General features: G+C 41.2%; 1 protein-coding gene across 1 annotated transcript in view; it reads left to right on the top strand.

Moving 5' to 3' along the window:
• The window catches only part of abcc9 (ATP-binding cassette, sub-family C (CFTR/MRP), member 9), a 99,057-nt gene extending 78,474 nt beyond the window's left edge, over positions 1–20,583 (top strand). Inside the window, exons 35-39 of the mRNA XM_061914670.1 lie at positions 4,480–4,588; positions 9,647–9,750; positions 9,826–9,959; positions 17,996–18,058; positions 20,183–20,583. Coding sequence (XP_061770654.1) covers positions 4,480–4,588; positions 9,647–9,750; positions 9,826–9,959; positions 17,996–18,058; positions 20,183–20,320 — 548 coding nt within the window. The 3' untranslated portion in view covers positions 20,321–20,583. The remainder of the gene's footprint in view (positions 1–4,479; positions 4,589–9,646; positions 9,751–9,825; positions 9,960–17,995; positions 18,059–20,182) is intronic.

Here is a 20,583-nt window from a genome sequence, read left to right as displayed (position 1 = left end):
TATGTGGCAAACACAAATATGCAAAAAAATATGTAAAAGTGGAAAATTTACCGTGACGTAATTGGAGCCTTGAATCGGTCAATAATTCATAATGACATTGATTTTGATTCATTATTATTTTTGGAGCAATGCCACTTAAAAACAAATCACACTAAAATGATCCAAAAGGGTCCTACTCATTAAAGTGTTCAAAAATAAATGATACATTTTTATTACTGTTTACTTTTAACACAATAATCTCGAGATCAATTTCAGATCTATCCGTCAATTATAAGTTTTATTGTTGTTTATGTTTTTGGTTTGTTTGTTTTAGGCCCTTCTTTAAAAAAAAACAGCTCATTTTTTTATGTGGCAAACACAAATATGCAAAAAAATATGTAAAAGTGGAAAATTTACCGTGACGTAATTGGAGCTTTGAATCGGTCAATAATTCATAATGACATTGATTTTGATTCATTATTATTTTTGGAGCAATGCCACTTAAAAACAAATCACACTAAAATGATCCAAAAGGGTCCTACTCATTAAAGTGTTAGAAAAAAAATTATAAAAATTTTTTACTGTTTACTTTTAACACAATAATGTCGAGATCAACTTCAGATCCATCCGTCAATTATAAATAAATGATAAATGGGTTGTACTTGTATAGCGCTTTTCTACCTTCAAGGTACTCAAAGCGCTTTGACACTACTTCCACATTTACCCATTCACACACACATTCATACACTGATGGAGGGAGCTGCCATGCAAGGCGCTAACCAGCATCCATCAGGAGCAAGGGTGAAGTGTCTTGCTCAGGACACAACGGACGTGACGAGGTTGGTTCTAGGTGGGATTTGAACCAGGGACGCTCGGGTTGCGCACGGCCACTCTCCCCACTGCGCCACGCCGTTTATTTATTATTATGAGTTTTATTGTTGTTTATGTTTTTGGTTTGTTCGTTTTAGGCCCTTCTTTAAAAAAAAACAGCTCAGTTTAACGTGACGTAATTGGAGCCTTGAATCGTTCAATAATTCATAGTGACATTGATTTTGATTCATTATTATTTGTGGAGCAATGACACTTAAAAACAAATCACACTAAAATGATCCAAAAGGGTCCTACTCATTAAAGTGTTAGAAAAAAAATTATAAAAATTTTTACTGTTTACTTTTAACACAATAATGTCGAGATCAACTTCAGATCCATCCGTCAATTATGAGTTTTTTTGTTGTTTATGTTTTTGGTTTGTTCGTTTTAGGCCCTTCTTTAAAAAAAAACAGCTCAGTTTTTTATCATGCAAACACAAATATGCAAAAAAATATGTAAAAGTGGAAAATTTAACGTGACATAATTAGAGCCTTGAATATGTCAATAATTCATAATGACATTGATTTTGATTCATTATTATTTTTGGAGCAATGACACTTAAAAGCAAATCACACTAAAATGATCCAAAAGGGTCCTACTCATTAAAGTGTTAGAAAAAAAATTATAAAAAATGTTTACTGTTTACTTTTAACACAATAATGTCGAGATCAACTTCAGATCCATCCGTCAATTATGAGTTTTTTTGTTGTTTATGTTTTTGGTTTGTTCGTTTTAGGCCCTTCTTTAAAAAAAAAACAGCTCAGTTTTTTATAATGCAAACACAAATATGCAAAAAAATATGTAAAAGTGGAAAATTTAACGTGACATAATTAGAGCCTTGAATATGTCAATAATTCATAATGACATTGATTTTGATTCATTATTATTTTTGGAGCAATGACACTTAAAAGCAAATCACACTAAAATGATCCAAAAGGGTCCTACTCATTAAAGTGTTAAAAAATAAATGATACATATTTATTACTGTTTACTTTTAACACAATAATCTCGAGATCAACTTCAGATCCATCCGTCAATTATGAGTTTTATTGTTGTTTATGTTTTTGGTTTGTTCGTTTTAGGCCCTTCTTTTAAAAAAAACAGCTCAGTTTTTTATGTGGCAAACATAAAAATGCAAAAAATATGTAAAAGTGGAAAATTTAACGTGACGTAATTGGAGCCTTGAATCGGTCAATAATTCATAATGACATTGATTTTGATTCATTATTATTTGTGGAGCAATGACACTTAAAAACAAATCACACTAAAATGATCCAAAAGGGTCTAAAGTGTTCCAAACTAAAGGATACATTTTTTTTACTGTTTACTTTTAACACAATAATCTCGAGATCAACTTCAGATTTATCGGTCAATTATAAGTTTTATTGTTGTTTATGTTTTTGGTTTGTTCGTTTTAGGCCCTTCTTTAAAAAAATACAGCTCAGTTTTTTATATGGCAAACACAAATATGCAAAAAAATATGTAAAAGTGGAAAATTTAACGTGACGTAATTGGAGCCTTGAATCGGTCAATAATTCTTAATGACATTGATTTTGATTCATTATTACTTTTGGAGCAATGACACTTAAAAACAAATCACACTAAAATGATCCAAAAGGGTTCTACTCATTAGAGTGTTCAAAAATAAATGATACATTTTTATTACTGTTTACTTTTAACACAATAATCTCGGATCAATTTCAGATCTATCCGTCAATTATAAGTTTTATTGTTGTTTATGTTTTTGGTTTGTTCGTTTTGCGCCCTTCTTTAAAAAAAAACAGCTCAGTTTTTTATATGGCAAACACAAATATGCAAAAAAAAATGTGTAAAAGTGGAAAATTTAACGTGACGTAATTGGAGCCTTGAATCGTTCAATAATTCATAATGACATTGATTTTGATTCATTATTATTTGTGGAGCAATGACACTTAAAAACAAATCACACTAAAATGATCCAAAAGGGTCTAAAGTGTTCCAAACTAAATGATACATTTTTATTACTGTTTACTTTTAACACAATAATCTCGAGATCAACTTCAGATTTATCCGTCAATTATAAGTTTTATTGTTGTTTATGTTTTTGGTTTGTTCGTTTTAGGCCCTTCTTTAAAAAAAAACAGCTCAGTTTTTTATATGGCAAACACAAATATGCAAAAAAATATGTAAAAGTGGAAAATTTAACGTGACGTAATTGGAGCCTTGAATCGGTCAATAATTCATAATGACATTGATTTTGATTCATTATTATTTTTGGAGCAATGACACTTAAAAACAAATCACACTAAAATGATCCAAAAGGGTCCTACTTATTAAAGTGTTAGAAAAAAAATTATAACAATTTTTTACTGTTTACTTTTAACACAATAATGTCGAGATCAACTTCAGATCCATCCGTCAATTATGAGTTTTATTGTTGTTTATATTTTTGGTTTGTTCGTTTTAGGCCCTTCTTTAAAAAAAAACAGCTCAGTTTTTTATATGGCAAACACAAATATGCAAAAAAATATGTAAAAGTGGAAAATTTAACGTGACATAATTAGAGCCTTGAATATGTCAATAATTCATAATGACATTGATTTTGATTCATTATTATTTTTGGAGCAATGACACTTAAAAACAAATCACACTAAAATGATCCAAAAGGGTCCTACTCATTAAAGTGTTCAAAAATAAATGATACATTTTTATTACTGTTTACTTTTAACACAATAATCTCGGGATCAATTTCAGATCTATCCGTCAATTATAAGTTTTATTGTTGTTTATGTTTTTGGTTTGTTTGTTTTAAGCCCTTCTTTAAAAAAACAGCTCAGTTTTGTATATGGCAAACACAAATATGCAAAAAAATATGTAAAAGTGGAAAATTTAACGTGACTTAATTGGAGCCTTGAATAAGTCCATAATTCATAATGACCTTTATTTTGATTCATTATTATTTTTTTAAAGAAAAAAACAGCCTGCATGGCAGCTTTGTGTTATTAGAGTAAACATTGCAATATTTTCTTGTTACATTTCACCCCTTTGCTCTTTTATGTCACTTTTTTTTACGTTTTAAAACATTTTTCAATCGTATTTTTAAAATGTGCCGTGGGGCCGTTAAAAAATTACCTGCGGGCCGCACTTTGGGGCACTCACCTATTTGGTTTAAGCATTAGACACCTATTTACCTGCACCTTGCCTCCCGCTGTTTCGGACATCTACAAAGCAATTAGCTACCGGCTGCCACCTACTGATATGGAAGAGTATTACACGGTTACTCAGACAGCATCGACACTCAACAACAACACATCATTTGCAGATTTTTATTATCCATCCATCCATCCATTTTCTACCACTTATTCCCTTTCGGGGTGGCAGGGGGCGCTGGCGCCTATCTCAGCTACAATCGATAATTACTGCTTTGCAAAACAATATTTTTAACCCAAATAGGTGAAATTAGATCATCTCCCACGGCACGCCAGGCTGTATCACCCGGCACACTAGTGTGCCGCGGCACAGTGGTTTGGAGGAGGACTAGACCAATGTCGGTCACCTTCAGGAGGCCTCAGGTGGAGGATGTTAAGTTTGTTTAACAGAAAGTCAAGTGAGTCTTGCCGCTGATTGTCAAACTGTCTCGTTTGTCCGCAGGGAAGATCGTCATCGACGGGATCGACATCTGCAAACTTCCTCTGCAGACACTCCGGTCTCGCCTGTCCATCATCCTGCAGGACCCCGTCTTGTTTAGCGGCTCCATTAGGTACACACACACACACACACACACACACACACACACACACACACACTTTTCCCAGCGGCGGTGCTCCCGGCTATCTGCACGCAAATAGCGACGACTTCCTGTTTATATTCCAGCGTCACAAAGTGTCAGTGTCGTACTGGGAGGACGCTCACTTAACGAGCAGGACCGTGGCTGTCAGGAAATCTCATCTAAAGCAAAAGAAGCCACCAGAGAGTCTTATGAGGTTGTGCGGCGTGCACGCGGTCTCGTACACACTTGGATGCACGCCAGTCCTTCCGGAACATTTCATGCTAACTGCTGATGAGGGCTGTACGGTATACTGCGATTAGTATATTACTGCAATACTAATGAATCATATTCGGTACTATACCGCCTCTGAAAAAGCACAGGTCAACTGTCACGTCATGACATTGGTAGTTTTACCAGCATGTTCGGCAGCGCAAACACATAGAGTACTTACAAACCCCGTTTCCATATGAGTTGGATGTAAATATAAACGGAATACAATCGATATTCAGTTGAATATGCTACAAAGACAACATATTTGATGTTCAAACTCATAAACTTTATTTTTTTTTTGCAAATAATAATTAACGTAGAATTTCATGGCTGCAACACGTGCCAAAGTAGTTGGGAAAGGGCATGTTCACCACTGTGTTACATCACCTTTTGTTTTAACAACACTCAATAAACGTTTGGGAACTAATTGTTGAAGCTTTGTAAGTGGAATTCTTTCCCATTCTTGTTTTATGTAGAGCTTCAGTCCTTCAACAATCCGGGGTCTCCGCTGTCGTATTTTACGCTTCATAATGCGCCACACATTTTCCATGGGAGACAGGTCTGGACTGCAGGCGGGCCAGGAAAGTACCCGCACTCTTTATTTACAAAGCCACGCTGTTGTAACATGTGGCTTGGCATTGTCTTGCTGAAAGAATTACGGCCGCCACAAATAAAAAATGAAAAAAAAATTCGGCTTTTGACTCGCTTGACCGCTCATAAAAACAATGGGACTCTGTCTTTGAATGGAGCTTGTAGTTACATATTATATAAATATGTAAATATGATATAAATATGTATATAAATATGTACATAAAGTGTTGTAATTATATTGCAACTCCGCGTTCTTCTTGGTCATTGCCGCCGCAAGAATAGAATAATAAAAAAAATATTTTTAGTGAAATTCCCTCCGGTTCCTCGCGCCCCACCTTTCATGTCTCTATTCCCCACAGGTGGGGCCCGCCCCACAATTTGAGAAACGCTGATGTAAACTAACATTTTTTCTTCAAATAAAGACAATAATGACATTTTTTGTGGTGCCCTTTCCAATCCAATCCAATCCACTTTATTTATATAGCACATTTAAACAACAATAACGTTTCCAAAGTGCTGCACAGCCATGTTAAAAACAATTGTAAAAAAAAATAAAATAAAATAAAAGTATATATATATATATATATATATATATATATATATATATATTATGCTCCACCAATGACTGAATAAAAACAAAAAATAAATAAATATAAAACCAATAAAAACAATATAAAAACATCCATCCATCTTCTTCCGCTTATCCGAGGTCGGGTCGCGGGGGCAGCAGCCTAAGCAGGGAAACCCAGACTTCCCTCTCCCCAGCCACTTCGTCTAGCTCTTCCTGGGGGATCCCGAGGCGTTCCCAGGCCAGCCGGGAGACATAGTCTTCCCAACGTGTCCTGGGTCTTCCCCGTGGCCTCCTACCGGTTGGACGTGCCCTAAACACCTCCCTAGCGAGGCGTCCGGGTGGCATCCTGACCAGATGCCCGAACCACCTCATCTGGCTCCTCTCGATGTGGAGGAGCAGCGGCTTTACTTTGAGTTCCTCCCGGATGGCAGAGCTTCTCACCCTATCTCTAAGGGAGAGACCCAGACTCATTTGGGCCGCTTGTACCCGTGATCTTATCCTTTCGGTCATGACCCAAAGCTCATGACCATAGGTGAGGATGGGAACGTAGATCGACCGGTAAATTGAGAGCTTTGCCTTCCGGCTCAGCTACTTCTTCACCACAACGGATCGGTACAACGTCCGCATTACTGAAGACGCCGCACCGATCCGCCTGTCGATCTCACAATCCACTCTTCCCTCACTCGTGAACAAGACTCCTAGGTACTTGAACTCCTCCACTTGGGGCAGGGTCTCCTCCCCAACCCGGAGATGGCACTCCACCCTTTTCCGGGCGAGAACCATGGACTCGGACTTGGAGGTGCTGATTCTCATTCCGGTCGCTTCACACTCGGCTGCGAACCGATCCAGCGAGAGCTGAAGATCCCGGTCAGATGAAGCCATCAGGACCACATCATCTGCAAAAAGCAGAGACCTAATCCCGTGGCCACCAAACCGAAACCCTTCAACGCCTTGGCTGCGCCTAGAAATTCTGTCCATAAAAGTTATGAACAGAATGGGTGACAAAGGACAGCCTTGGCGGAGTCCAACCCTCACTGGAAACGTGTCCGACTTACTGCCGGCAATGCGGACCAAGCTCTGGCACTGATCATACAGGGAGCGGACTGCCACAATAAGACAGTCCGGTACCCCATACTCTCTGAGCACTCCCCACAGGACTTCCCGAGGGACACGGTCGAATGCCTTCTCCAAGTCTACAAAGCACATGTAGACTGGTTGGGCAAACTCCCACGCACCCTCAAGAACCCTGCCGAGAGTATAGAGCTGGTCCACAGTTCCACGACCAGGACGAAAACCACACTGTTCCTCCTGAATCCGAGGTTCGACTATCCGGCGAAACCAATAAAACCAATAAAAAATAAACCAATAAAACCAATAAAAACAATATAAAAACAAATATAATTAAAAACTATTTTAACCTTCCTCTTGTGTTAGCTTTCTGTTACCATCTCTTATGTTAACGGGTCGGTTTTGACCCATGTCTTAAATCAGCTGTAAAATACACTAAAAACAATGATCTATCATCCAATTTGTTTCTCATCTCTTGGTTACCTCGTTAGGCTTCCTTATCCTTGAAAATATTGGTTTTAATATTTTTGGTTTGGGCCATTTGGGCCTTTTTTTGTCAGTATACCCCTCGATTTCAATTTTTAAAAATGGTAAAAACGAACCTCAAGAGAATCATATACATTAAAAAAAAAGGTTGTTGTGTTACCTAACTATTACTAAGGGGTATTAGAACACATCTCTTAAATAAATGTGTTTTATTTATTTTTTCATTTTAAGAATTTTAACTATAGTAACATCTATGGTGTTACGGGTCAATTTCGACCCATATATGTTTACTTCAAGAAAAAGGCTAAAAAGTATTTTTTTCAGTAACAGAAATCCAACATCAAACAAACAACAACCAATCAAGCAAATGAAACCAAGAGAAATAGATTACTAGTTCCAAAACTAATAAAAAAAACAAAATCAGAGTGGCAAAAAGTGACTCTTTTAGTGTCCGTCTTTTGTTTGTTTTTGTACAGGATAACAAGGTAAAATGAGAATCCACTAAAGCTCACATGATTGGGAGAGGAGCTGGCTGTCAGTGTGTTCAGTTTTGGCTCTTATCATTGCTTTATCATCTTATATTTATAACCGGGTCGAAACCGACCCTAACAACACCAAGGGCATAATTTCTACCAGAGCATTTTATAATTTAGTGAAAAAAATTAAAATGTTTTATTTTGTTGACAAAGAGGTTCCTGACAAAGTCAAAAAGCTTTGATGCAAAAAAAATAAATGTATGTGGTGTTTTTAAGCATTTAAAAACTAAAACGGGTCGGTGCCGACCCTAACACAAGACGAAGGTTAAAACGCCATGGACTTGTTTGTCTATAGTGACAAGTATATCAGTAATATCATCAAAAGGTTCAGAGAATCTGGAGAAATCACTGCACGTAAGCGGTAAGGCCCATGGCCTTTGATCCTTCAGGCGGTACTGAATCCAAAAGCGACATCAGTGTGTAAAGGATATCACCAAATGGAACATTTCAAAAAACTACTGTCAGTAACTACAGTTGCCCGCTACATCTGTAAGTGCAAGTTAAAACTCTACTATGCAAAGCAAAAGCCATTTATCAACAACACCCAGACACGCCGCCGGCTTCGCTGCACCCGAGCTCATTTAAGATGGACTGATGCAAAGTGGAAAAGTGTTCTGTGGTCTGACGAGTCCACAATTCAAATTGTTTTTGGAAACTGCGGACTTAAAAGAGGAATAGAACAAACCGGATTGTTCTAGGCACAAAGTGTAAAAGCCTGCATGTGTGATGGTATGGGGGTGCATTAGTGCCCAAGGCATGGGTAACTTACACACCTGTGAAGGCACCATTAATGCTGAAAGGTACATACAGCTTTTGATATGTTCTCATATCATGGACGCCCCTGCTTATTTCAGCATGTTACAACAGCGTGGCTTCATAGTAAAAGAGTGCGGGTACTAGACTGGCAACTTAAGCTGTACATCAAGCAAGAATGGGAAAGAATTCCACTTCAAAAATGTGTCGTCTCAGTTCCTAAAGCTTTACTGAGTGTTGTTAAAAGGAAAGGCCATGTAACACACTGGTAAAAATGCCCCTTTCACTACTTTTTGGCGACGTTTTGTGGCCATTAAATTCAAATTTCATGGCTGTCTATAGTGACGCCAAGGCTGGTGACTTTGGGACGCACATCATTTTGCAATGGTCCCAAGTCAGCGAGGGCCGGACCAAAAACTCCCCAGGTAGCTGAGCAGGTGTCACGTGACCACACCAATCGCCATCTGCGGTGGGAAAAGGCGGCGGGAAGTCTGCCCGAGACCTCGCCTGACTCCTGCCTTGCGTGCGCCCCCCTCCATTCGCACGTCCTCGCCGTGTTTGTTTGGACTTTGCACGCTCCCGGGGTGAACGCTCGAGTGTTTTCACGCTGTCCTGATAAACGTGTCGCTTCTCCCGGACACACTTTTCACAGCCGCTGACATTTGGAACGAACTCAACTCCCACCCCCCCCCCCCCCCCGCAGGTTTAAAACCGGTCAAGGTTTTTTTCCACATTACTAAGTCAGGACGCTTCACATTCTCGCCACCTGTGTAGGTTTAATCTGGATCCGGAGCAGACGTGTAATGATGAGCGCCTGTGGGAGGCGCTAGAGATCGCTCAGCTGAAGAACATGGTGAAGGCGCTGCCAGGCGGACTTGGTATGACCACGCACACGCACACGCACACACATGACAACACGGCCTTCTCTCTGACTGGCGCCGTCACCTGATCAGATGCGGTGGTGACGGAGGGCGGGGAGAACTTCAGCGTGGGTCAGAGGCAACTCTTCTGTTTGGCTCGAGCGTTTGTCCGCAAAAGCAGCATCCTCATCATGGACGAGGCCACCGCCTCCATCGACATGGCGACGGTGAGTCCCGAAGACGAGATGCTTAAACGTTTGCGCTGAGAAACTCTGCAAAAATCAGCTCATTTGGAATTTGATGCCTGCAAACATGTCTCAAAGAAGCTGGCACAAGTGGCAAAAAAGACTGAGATAGTTGAGGAATGCTCGTTAAAGACTTATTTGAACAGGTGGGTGGCATGATTGGGTATAAAAAGCAGCTTCCGTGAAATGCTCAGTCCTTCACAAACAAGGACGGGGCGAGGGTCACCACTTTGTCAACAAACGCTTGAGCAAATTAGTTAAGAACAACCATTCTCCAGGAATTTAGGGATTTAATTCCTCCCACTTCCAAAAACATGCACCTGGGGATAGGTTGATTGGCAACACTAAATTGGCCCCTAGTGTGTGATTGTTGTCGGTCTATCTGTGTTGGCCCTGCGATGAGGTGGCGACTTGTCCAGGGTGTACCCCGCCTTCCGCCCGATTGTAGCTGAGATAGGCGCCAGCGCCCCCCGCGACCCCAAAATGGAATAAGCGGTAGAAAATAGATGGATGGATGGAAGTTAAAACCCTATTATGCAAAGCCAAAGCCATTTATCAACAACACCCAGAAACCCCGGGGCGGCATAGCTCGGTTGGTAGAGTGGCCGTGCCAGCAACTTGAGGGTTGTAGGTTCGATTCCCGCTTGTGCCATCCTAGTTACTGCCGTTGTGTCCTTGGGCAAGACACTTTACCCACCTGCTCCCAGTGCCACCCACACTGGTTTAAATGTAACTTAGATATTGGGTTTCACTATGTAAAGCGCTTTGAGTCACTTGAGAAAAGCGCTATATAAATATAATTCACTTCACACTTCACCCCGCCGGTGGATCAATCAATCAATCAATGTTTCTTTATTTTTTTTTATCTTTTTTATTAAATCAACATAAAAAACACAATATACACTTACAATTAGTGCTCCAACCACAAAAACCTCCCTTTTCCATGACAAAAACGTCCCTTTTTCATGACAAAGAAGAACAAAAAAAAAAAAAAGCGTGGGTCAGAGGCAACTCTTCTGTTTGGCTCGGGCGTTTGTCCGCAAAAGCAGCATCCTCATCATGGACGAGGCCACCGCCTCCATCGACATGGCGACGGTGAGTCCCGAAGACGAGATACTTAAACGTTTGCACTGAGAAACTCTGCAAAAATCAGCTCATTTGGAATTTGATGCCTGCGACATGCCTCAAAGAAGCTGGCACAAGTGGCAAAAAAGACTGAGACAGTTGAGGAATGCTCGTTAAAGACTTATTTGAACAGGTGGGTGCCATAATTGGGTATAAAAAGCAGCTTCCGTGAAATGCTCAGTCCTTCACAAACAAGGACGGGGCGAGGGTCACCACTTTGTCAACAAACGCCTGAGCAAATTGGTTAAGAACAGGAATTTAGGGATTTAATTCCTCCCACTTCCAAAGACATGCACCTGGGGATAGGTTGATTGCCAACACTAAATTGGCCCCTAGTGTGTGAATGTTGTCGGTCTATCTCTGTTGGCCCTGCGATGAAGTGGCGACTTCTCCAGGGTGTACCCCGCCTTCCGCCCGATTGTAGCTGAGATAGGCGCCAGCGCCCCCCGCCAACCCAAAAGGGAATAAGCGGTAGAAAATGGATGGATGGATGGAAGTTAAAACCCTATTATGCAAAGCCAAAGCCATTTATCAACAACACCCAGAAACGCCGCCGGTGGATCAATCAATCAATCAATGTTTCTTTATTTATTTATTTTTTTTATTAAATCAACATAAAAAACACAATATACACTTACAATTAGTGCACCAACCACAAAAACCTCCCTTTTTCATGACAAAAACGTCCTTTTTCATGACAAAAAAAAAAAAGATTTCATCAGGCGGTGCTGCATCCAAAAGAGACATCAGTGCGTAAAGGATATTACCACATGGAACACTTCAGAAAAAAACGCTGTCTGTAACAACAGTTGGTCGCTACATCTCCAAGTGCAAGTTAAAACTGTACTATGCAAAGCCAAAGCCATTTATCAACAACACCCAGAAACGCCGCCGGTGGATCAATCAATCAATCAATGTTTATTTATATAGCCCTAAATCACAAGTGTCTCAAAGGGATGCACAAACCACAATGACATCCTCGGTAGAGCCCACATAAGGGCAAGGAAAAACTCACCCCAGTGACAATGATGACTATGAGAAACCTTGGAGAGGACCGCATATGTGGGAACTCCCCAGGGGACCGAAGGCAATGGATGTCGAGCGGGTATAACATGATATTGTGAAAGTCTAATCCATAGTGGATCTGGATGGTGGAGGGCGTGTCAATCCATCGCCGGCCAGGCACTAAAAAAGCAAGAAACAATTTTTATTTCAACCTTACCTCAAGTCAAAAGCCGAAAGACTGACCGCACAGTTTCTGTCTTCACAATAAAAGTGTGTCTGTAATATCATCAAAAGGATCAGAGAATCTGGAGAAATCACTGCACTTAAGCGGCAAGGTCCGTGACCTTCGATCCCTCAGGCGGTATTGCATCCAAAAGCGACATCATTGCGTAAAGGATATCACCACATGGAACACTTCAGAAAAAAACGCTGTCTGTAACGACAGTTGGTTGCTAACTCTGCAAGTGCAAGTTAAAACTGTACTATGCAAAGCCAAAGCCATTCATCAACAACACCCAGAAACGCCGCCGGTGGATGGTGAGGGGTGTGTCAGTCCATCGCCGGCCAGGCACTACAAAAATATATGAGCGATCATAAATGTTCACTTAGATGTGACTTTGGTCACTTGATTGACATTCACGGCATCCGAGGGTCTTGTGAGTTATTAAGAAAAAACAACCGACAGGAAGGCAAGAAACCATTTTTATTTCAACCTTACCTCAAGTCAAAAGCCGAAAGACTGACCGCACAGTTTCTGTCTTCACAATAAAAGTGTGTCTGTAATATCATCAAAAGGTTCAAAGAATCTGGAGAAATCACTGCAAGTAAGCGGCAAGGTCCATGACCTTCGATCCCTCAGGCGACACTGCATCCAAAAGTGACATCAGTGTGTAAAGGATGTCACCACATGGAACACTTCAGAAAACCACTGTCAGTAACTACAGTTGGTCGCTACATCTGCAAGTGCAAGTTAAAACTGTACTATGCAAAGCCAAAACGATTTATCAACAACACCCAGAAACGCCGCCGGTGGATCAATCAATCATCCATCCATCCATCCATTTTCTGCCGCTTATTCCCGTTCGGGGTCGCGGGGGGCGCTGGCGCCTATCTCAGCTACAATCGGGCGGAAGGCGGGGTACACCCTGGACAAGTCGCCACCTCATCGCAGGGCCAACACAGATAGACAGACAACATTCAGACTCACATTCAATCAATCAATGTTTATTTATATAGCCCTAAATCACAAGTGTCTCAAAGGGATGCACAAACCAAAACAACATCCTCAGTAGAGCCCACATAAGGGCAAGGAAAAAATCACCCCAGTGTCAATGATGACTATGAGAAACCTTGGAGAGGACCGCATATGTGGGAACCACCCAGGGCAGTGGTCCCCAACCACCGGGCCGCAGAAAAAATGTTTATTCATTTTTATTAATAAAAAAAAATAAAAAAAATATGAAATCAACATAAAAAACACAATATACACTTACAATTAGTGCACCAACCACAAAAACCTCCCTTTTTCATGACAAAAACGTCCCTTTTTCATGACAAAGAAGAAAAAAAAAAAAGATTCCATCAGGCGGTGCTGCATCCAAATGCGACATCAGTGCGTAAAGGATATCACCACATGAAACACTTCAGAAAAAACGTAACGACAGTTGGTCGCTACATCTGCAAGTGCAAGTTAAAACTGTACTATGCAAAGCCAAAGCCATTTATCAACAACACCCAGAAACGCCGCCGGTGGATGGTGGAGGGTGTGTCAGTCCATCACCAGCCAGGCACTAAAAAAATAGAGGAGCGATCATAAATGTTCATTTAGACGTGACTTTGGTCACTTGATTGACATTCACGGCACCCGAGGGTCTTGTGAGCTCGTTGGGAAAATACGACCGACATAAAGGCAAGAAACAATTTTTATTTCAACCTTACCTCCCGTCAAAAACCTAAAGACTGACCACACAGTTTCTGTCTTCACAATAAAAGTATATCAGTAATATCATCAAAAGGTTCAGAGAATCTGGAGAAATCACTGCACATAAGCGGTAAGGCCCATGGCCTTTGATCCCTCAGGCGGTACTGAATCCAAAAGCGACATCAGTGTGTAAAGGATATCACCAAATGGAACATTTCAAAAAACTACTGTCAGTAACTAGAGTTGCTCGCTACATCTGCAAGTGCAAGTTAAAACTGTACTATGCAAAGCCAAAGCCATTTATCAACAACACCCAGAAACGCCGCCGGTGGATGGTGGAGGGTGTGTCAGTCCATCACCAGCCAGGCACTAAAAAAATAGATGAGCGATCATAAATGTTCATTTAGACTTGACTTTGGTCACTTGATTGACATTCACGGCACCCGAGGGTCTTGTGAGCTCATTAATAAAAAACGACCGACATAGAAGCAAGAAACAATTTTTATTTCAACCTTACCTCCCGTCAAAAACCTAAAGACTGACCACACAGTTTCTATCTTCACAATAAAAGTATATCAGTAATATCATCAAAAGGTTCAGAGAATCTGGAGAAATCACTGCACGTAAGCGGTAAGGCCCATGGCCTTTGATCCCTCTGGCGGTACTGAATCCAAAAGCGACATCAGTGTGAAAAGGATATCACCAAATGGAACATTTCAAAAAACTACTGTCAGTAACTACAGTTGCTCGCTACATCTGCAAGTGCAAGTTAAAACTGTACTATGCAAAGCCAAAGCCATTTATCAACAACACCCAGAAACGCCGCCGGTGGATGGTGGAGGGTGTGTCAGTCCATCACCAGCCAGGCACTAAAAAAATAGAGGAGCGATCATAAATGTTCATTTAGACGTGACTTTGGTCACTTGATTGACATTCACGGCACCCGAGGGTCTTGTGAGCTCATTAATAAAAAACGACCGACATAAAAGCAAGAAACAATTTTTATTTCAACCTTACCTCCCGTCAAAAACCTAAAGACTGACCACACAGTTTCTGTCTTCACAATAAAAGTATATCAGTAATATCATCAAAAGGTTCAGAGAATCTGGAGAAATCACTGCACGTAAGCGGTAAGGCCCATGGCCTTTGATCCCTCAGGCAGTACTAAATCCTAAAGCGACATCAGTGTGTAAAGGATATCACCAAATGGAACCTTTCAAAAAAACTACTGTCAGTAACTACAGTTGCTCGCTACATCTGTAAGTGCAAGTTAAAAGTCTACTATGCAAAGCAAAAGCCATTTATCAACAACACCCAGAAACGCTGCCGGTGGATGGTGTGTCAATCCATCACCAGCCAGGCACTAAAAAATAGATGAGCGATCATAAATGCTCACTTAGACGTGACTTTGGTCACTTGATTGACATTCACGGCACCCGAGGGTCTTGTGAGCTCATTAATAAAAAACGACCGACATAAAAGCAAGAAACAATTTTTATTTCAACCTTACCTCCCGTCAAAAACCTAAAGACTGACCACACAGTTTCTGTCTTCACAATAAAAGTATATCAGTAATATCATCAAAAGGTTCAGAGAATCTGGAGAAATCACTGTACGTAAGCGGTAAGGCCCATGGCCTTTAATCCCTCTGGCGGTACTGAATCCAAAAGCGACATCAGTGTGTAAAGGATATCACCAAATGGAACATTTCAAAAAACTACTGTCAGTAACTACAGTTGCTCGCTACATCTGCAAGTGCAAGTTAAAACTGTACTATGCAAAGCCAAAGCCATTTATCAACAACACCCAGAAACGCCGCCGGTGGATGGTGGAGGGTGTGTCAGTCCATCACCAGCCAGGCACTAAAAAAATAGATGAGCGATCATAAATGTTCATTTAGACGTGACTTTGGTCACTTGATTGACATTCACGGCACCCGAGGGTCTTGTGAGCTCATTAATAAAAAACGACCGACATAAAAGCAAGAAACATTTTTTATTTCAACCTTACCTCCCGTCAAAAACCTAAAGACTGACCACACAGTTTCTGTCTTCACAATAAAAGTATATCAGTAATATCATCAAAAGGTTCAGAGAATCTGGAGAAATCACTGCACATAAGCGGTAAGGCCCATGGCCTTTGATCCCTCTGGCGGTACTGAATCCAAAAGCGACATCAGTGTGTAAAGGATATCACCAAATGGAACATTTCAAAAAAACTACTGTCAGTAACTACAGTTGCTCGCTACATCTGTAAGTGCAAGTTAAAAGTCTACTATGCAAAGCCAAAGCCATTTATCAACAACACCCAGAAACGCCGCCGGTGGATGGTGGAGGGTGTGTCAGTCCATCACCAGCCAGGCACTAAAAAAATAGATGAGCGATCATAAATGTTCATTTAGACGTGACTTTGGTCACTTGATTGACATTCACGGCACCCGAGGGTCTTGTGAGCTCATTAATAAAAAACAACCGACATAAAAGCAAGAAACAATTTTTATTTCAACCTTACCTCCCGTCAAAAACCTAAAGACTGACCACACAGTTTCTGTCTTCACAATAAAAGTATATCAGTAATATCATCAAAAGGTTCAGAGAATCTGGAGAAATCACTGCACGTAAGCTGTAAGGCCCATGGCCTTTGATCTCTCAGGCAGTACTGAATCCAAAAGCGACATCAGTGTGTAAAGGATATCACCAAATGGAACATTTCAAAAAAACTACTGTCAGTAACTACAGTTGCTCGCTACATCTGTAAGTGCAAGTTAAAAGTCTACTATGCAAAGCAAAAGCCATTTATCAACAACACCCAGAAACGCCGCCGGTGGATGGTGTGTCAATCCATCACCAGCCAGGCACTAAAAAATAGATGAGCGATCATAAATGTTCACTTAGACGTGACTTTGGTCACTTGATTGACATTCACGGCACCCGAGGGTCTTGTGAGCTCATTAATAAAAAACGACCGACATAAAAGCAAGAAACAATTTTTATTTCAACCTTACCTCCCGTCAAAAACCTAAAGACTGACCACACAGTTTCTATCTTCACAATAAAAGTATATCAGTAATATCATCAAAAGGTTCAGAGAATCTGGAGAAATCACTGTACGTAAGCGGTAAGGCCCATGGCCTTTAATCCCTCTGGCGGTACTGAATCCAAAAGCGACATCAGTGTGTAAAGGATATCACCAAAATGGAACATTTAAAAAAACTACTGTCAGTTACTACAGTTGCTCGCTACATCTGTAAGTGCAAGTTAAAACTCTACTATGCAAAGCAAAAGCCATTTATCAACAACACCCAGACACGCCGCCGGCTTCGCTGGGCCCGAGCTCATTTAAGATGGACTGATGCAAAGTGGAAAAGTGTTCTGTGGTCTGACGAGTCCACAATTCAAATTGTTTTTGGAAACTGTGGACTTAAAAGAGGAATAAAACAAACCGGATTGTTCTAGGCACAAAGTGTAAAAGCCAGCATGTGTGATGGGAAGGGAGTGTATTAGTGCCCAAGGCATGGGTAACTTACACACCTGTGAAGGCACCATTAATGCTGAAAGGTACATACAGCTTTTGATATGTTCTCATATCATGGACGCCCCTGCTTATTTCAGCGTGTTACAACAGCGTGGCTTCATAGTAAAAGAGTGCGGGTACTAGACTGGCAACTTAAGCTGTACATCAAGCAAGAATGGGAAAGAATTCCACTTCAAAAAATGTGTCTCCTCAGTTCCTAAAGCTTTACTGAGTGTTGTTAAAAGGAAAGGCCATGTAACACACTGGTAAAAATGCCCCTTTCACTACTTTTTTGCGACGTTTTGTTGCCATTAAATTCAAATTTCATGATTATTCTCAGTGTGAACGTGAAATATCTTGTCCTTGCAGTCCATTCCACTGAATATAAGTTGAAAAAGATTTGTTGTATTCTCTTTTTATTTACAATTTACACAACGGTATTTTCTCTGTTTAGGAGAACATCTTACAAAAAGTGGTGATGACGGCGTTTGCAGACCGCACTGTGGTCACCATCGCTGTGAGTACAGATGTCGGAGTCCGGCATGCATCCTTTCCTCCTCTCCACTCTCCCAACTTCACTTTGGGAACTTAAAACGCTTTCCTTCTCTCCTCTGCTCCTTTTCGGGTCCGCCCACAAACCGCGCCTCCTTGCTTCCTTTCCTCCCCCTTCTCCTCCTCGCTGGCCCCGCCCCCTCCCCCAGCACCGCGTGTCCTCCATCCTGGACGCGGGGCAGGTGTTGGTGTTCTCCTCGGGGATTTTGGTGGAGAGCGACTCGGGTCAGAACCTGCTAGCACAGGAGGAGAGCCTCTTCAGTGTGCTAGTGAGGACTCACAAGTAGACCCGGACCCGGACCTGGACCTGACCCAGCCAGATTTTCTTCTGTTTTTTCCGTCTCTTTTTCTTCTTCTTCTACTCGGCTGGAGGTCCGGTCTCGGGTCTGCTGCTGCCAGCCCGGTTGGTACCAAGCAACTTGTGTGGAGAGAAACAATGGACTGTCATCCATGGTCTTGTACGAACCCCGTTTCCATATGAGTTGGGAAATTGTGTTAGATGTAAATGTAAATAAAATACAATGATTTGCAAATCCTTTTCAACCCATATTCAGTTGAATATGCTACAAAGACAACATATTTGATGTTCAAACTCATAAACTTTATTTTTTGTGCAAATAATAATTAACTTAGAATTTCATGGCTGCAACACGTGCCAAAGTAGTTGGGAAAGGGCATGTTCACCACTGTGTGACATCACCTTTTCTTTTAACACTCAATAAACTTTTGGGAACTGAGGAAACTAATTGTTGAAGCTTTGAAAGTGGAATTCCTTCCCGTTCTTGTTTTATGTAGAGCTTCAGTCCTTCAACAGTCCAGGGTCTCCGCTGTCGTATTTTACGCTTCATAATGCGCCACACATTTTCCATGGGAGACAGGTCTGGACTGCGGGCGGGCCAGGAAAGTACTTGCGCACTTTTTTTTACGAAGCCACGCTGTTGTAACATGTGCTGAATGTGGCTTGGCATTGTCTTTCTGAAATAAGCAGCGGCGTCCATGAAAAAGATGGCAGCATATGTTGTTCCAAAAGCTGTTTGTACCTTTCAGCATTAATGGTGCCTTCACAGATGTGTTAGTTACCCATGCCTTGGGCACTAATGCACCCCCATACCATCACACATGCTGGCCTTTCCACTTTGCGTCGATAACAGTCTGGATGGTTCGCTTCCCCTTTGGTCCGGATGACACGATGTCGAATATATTTCCCAAAACAATTTGAAATGTGGACTCATCAGACCACAGAACACTTTTCCACTTTGCATAAGTCCATCTTAGATGATCTCGGGCCCAGAGAAGCCGGCGGCGTTTCTGGATGTTTTTGATAAATGGCTTTCGCTTTGCATAGTAGAGCTTTAACTTGCACTTACAGATGTAGCGACAAATTGTATTCCATGACAGTGGTTATCTGAAGTGTTCCTGAGCCCATGTGGTGATATCCTTTAGAGATTGATGTCGGGTTTTGATACAGTGCCGTCCGAGGATCATTCAATGTTGGTTTCCGGCCATGCCGCTAACGTGGAGTGATTTCTCCAGATTCTCTGAAGCTTTTGATGATATTATGGAGCATAGATGTTGAAATCCCTAAATTTCTTGCAATTGCACTTTGAGAAAGGTTGTTCTTAAACTGTTTGACTATTTGCTCACGCAGTTGTGGACAAAGGGGTGTACCTCGCCCCATCCTTTCTTGTGAAAGACTGAGCATTTTTTGGGAAGCTGTTTTTATACCCAATCATGGCACCCACCTGTTCCCAATTAGCCTGCACACCTGTGGGATGTTCCAAATAAGTGTTTGATGAGCATTCCTCAACTTTATTGGTAGTTCTTGCCACCTTTCCCAACTTCTTTGTCACGTGTTGCTGGCATCAAATTCTAAAGTTAATGATTATTTGCAATAAAAAAAAAAATGTTTATGAGTTTGAACATCAAATATGTTGTCTTTGTAGCATATTCAACTGAATATGGGTTGAAAAGGATTTGCAAATCATTGTATTCTGTTTATATTTACATCTAACACAATTTCCCAACTCATATGGAAACGGGGTTTGTATTTGCCGCTGAACCTGTCCTCTACTCCCCCCCTCCCCCCCAGCACCGGGTCCACACCATCCTCACAGCGGACTTGGTCATCGTCATGAAGCGGGGCAACATTCTGGAGTACGACAAGCCAGAGACCCTCCTGGAGCAGGAAGACGGGATGTTTGCGTCCTTCGTCAAGGCCGACATGTAGACTGGTTTGAGCCGATATCATGAACCAGGGTCAGAAGCTTGAATTCTCCACCATGGAGGACGGGTCCAGAACCGCCTTGTATCAACAACACCCAGCCATGATTTTTTATCAACAACACCCAGCCATGATTTTTTTTTTTATTCCTCGTTTCACTTTGACAGGATCTTTTTTTTTTTTTTTTACCTTGAGCATCACGTTTGATTATTCAGCACTTGTACGACCATGCAAGACCAACTTGCATTAAAGTCTTTTATAATCTTTTA

This window comes from Nerophis ophidion, linkage group LG10 (assembly GCF_033978795.1).
Source record: "Nerophis ophidion isolate RoL-2023_Sa linkage group LG10, RoL_Noph_v1.0, whole genome shotgun sequence".
Taxonomy (NCBI): domain Eukaryota; kingdom Metazoa; phylum Chordata; class Actinopteri; order Syngnathiformes; family Syngnathidae; genus Nerophis; species Nerophis ophidion.
This window is presented reverse-complemented; position numbering and strand designations above follow the sequence as displayed.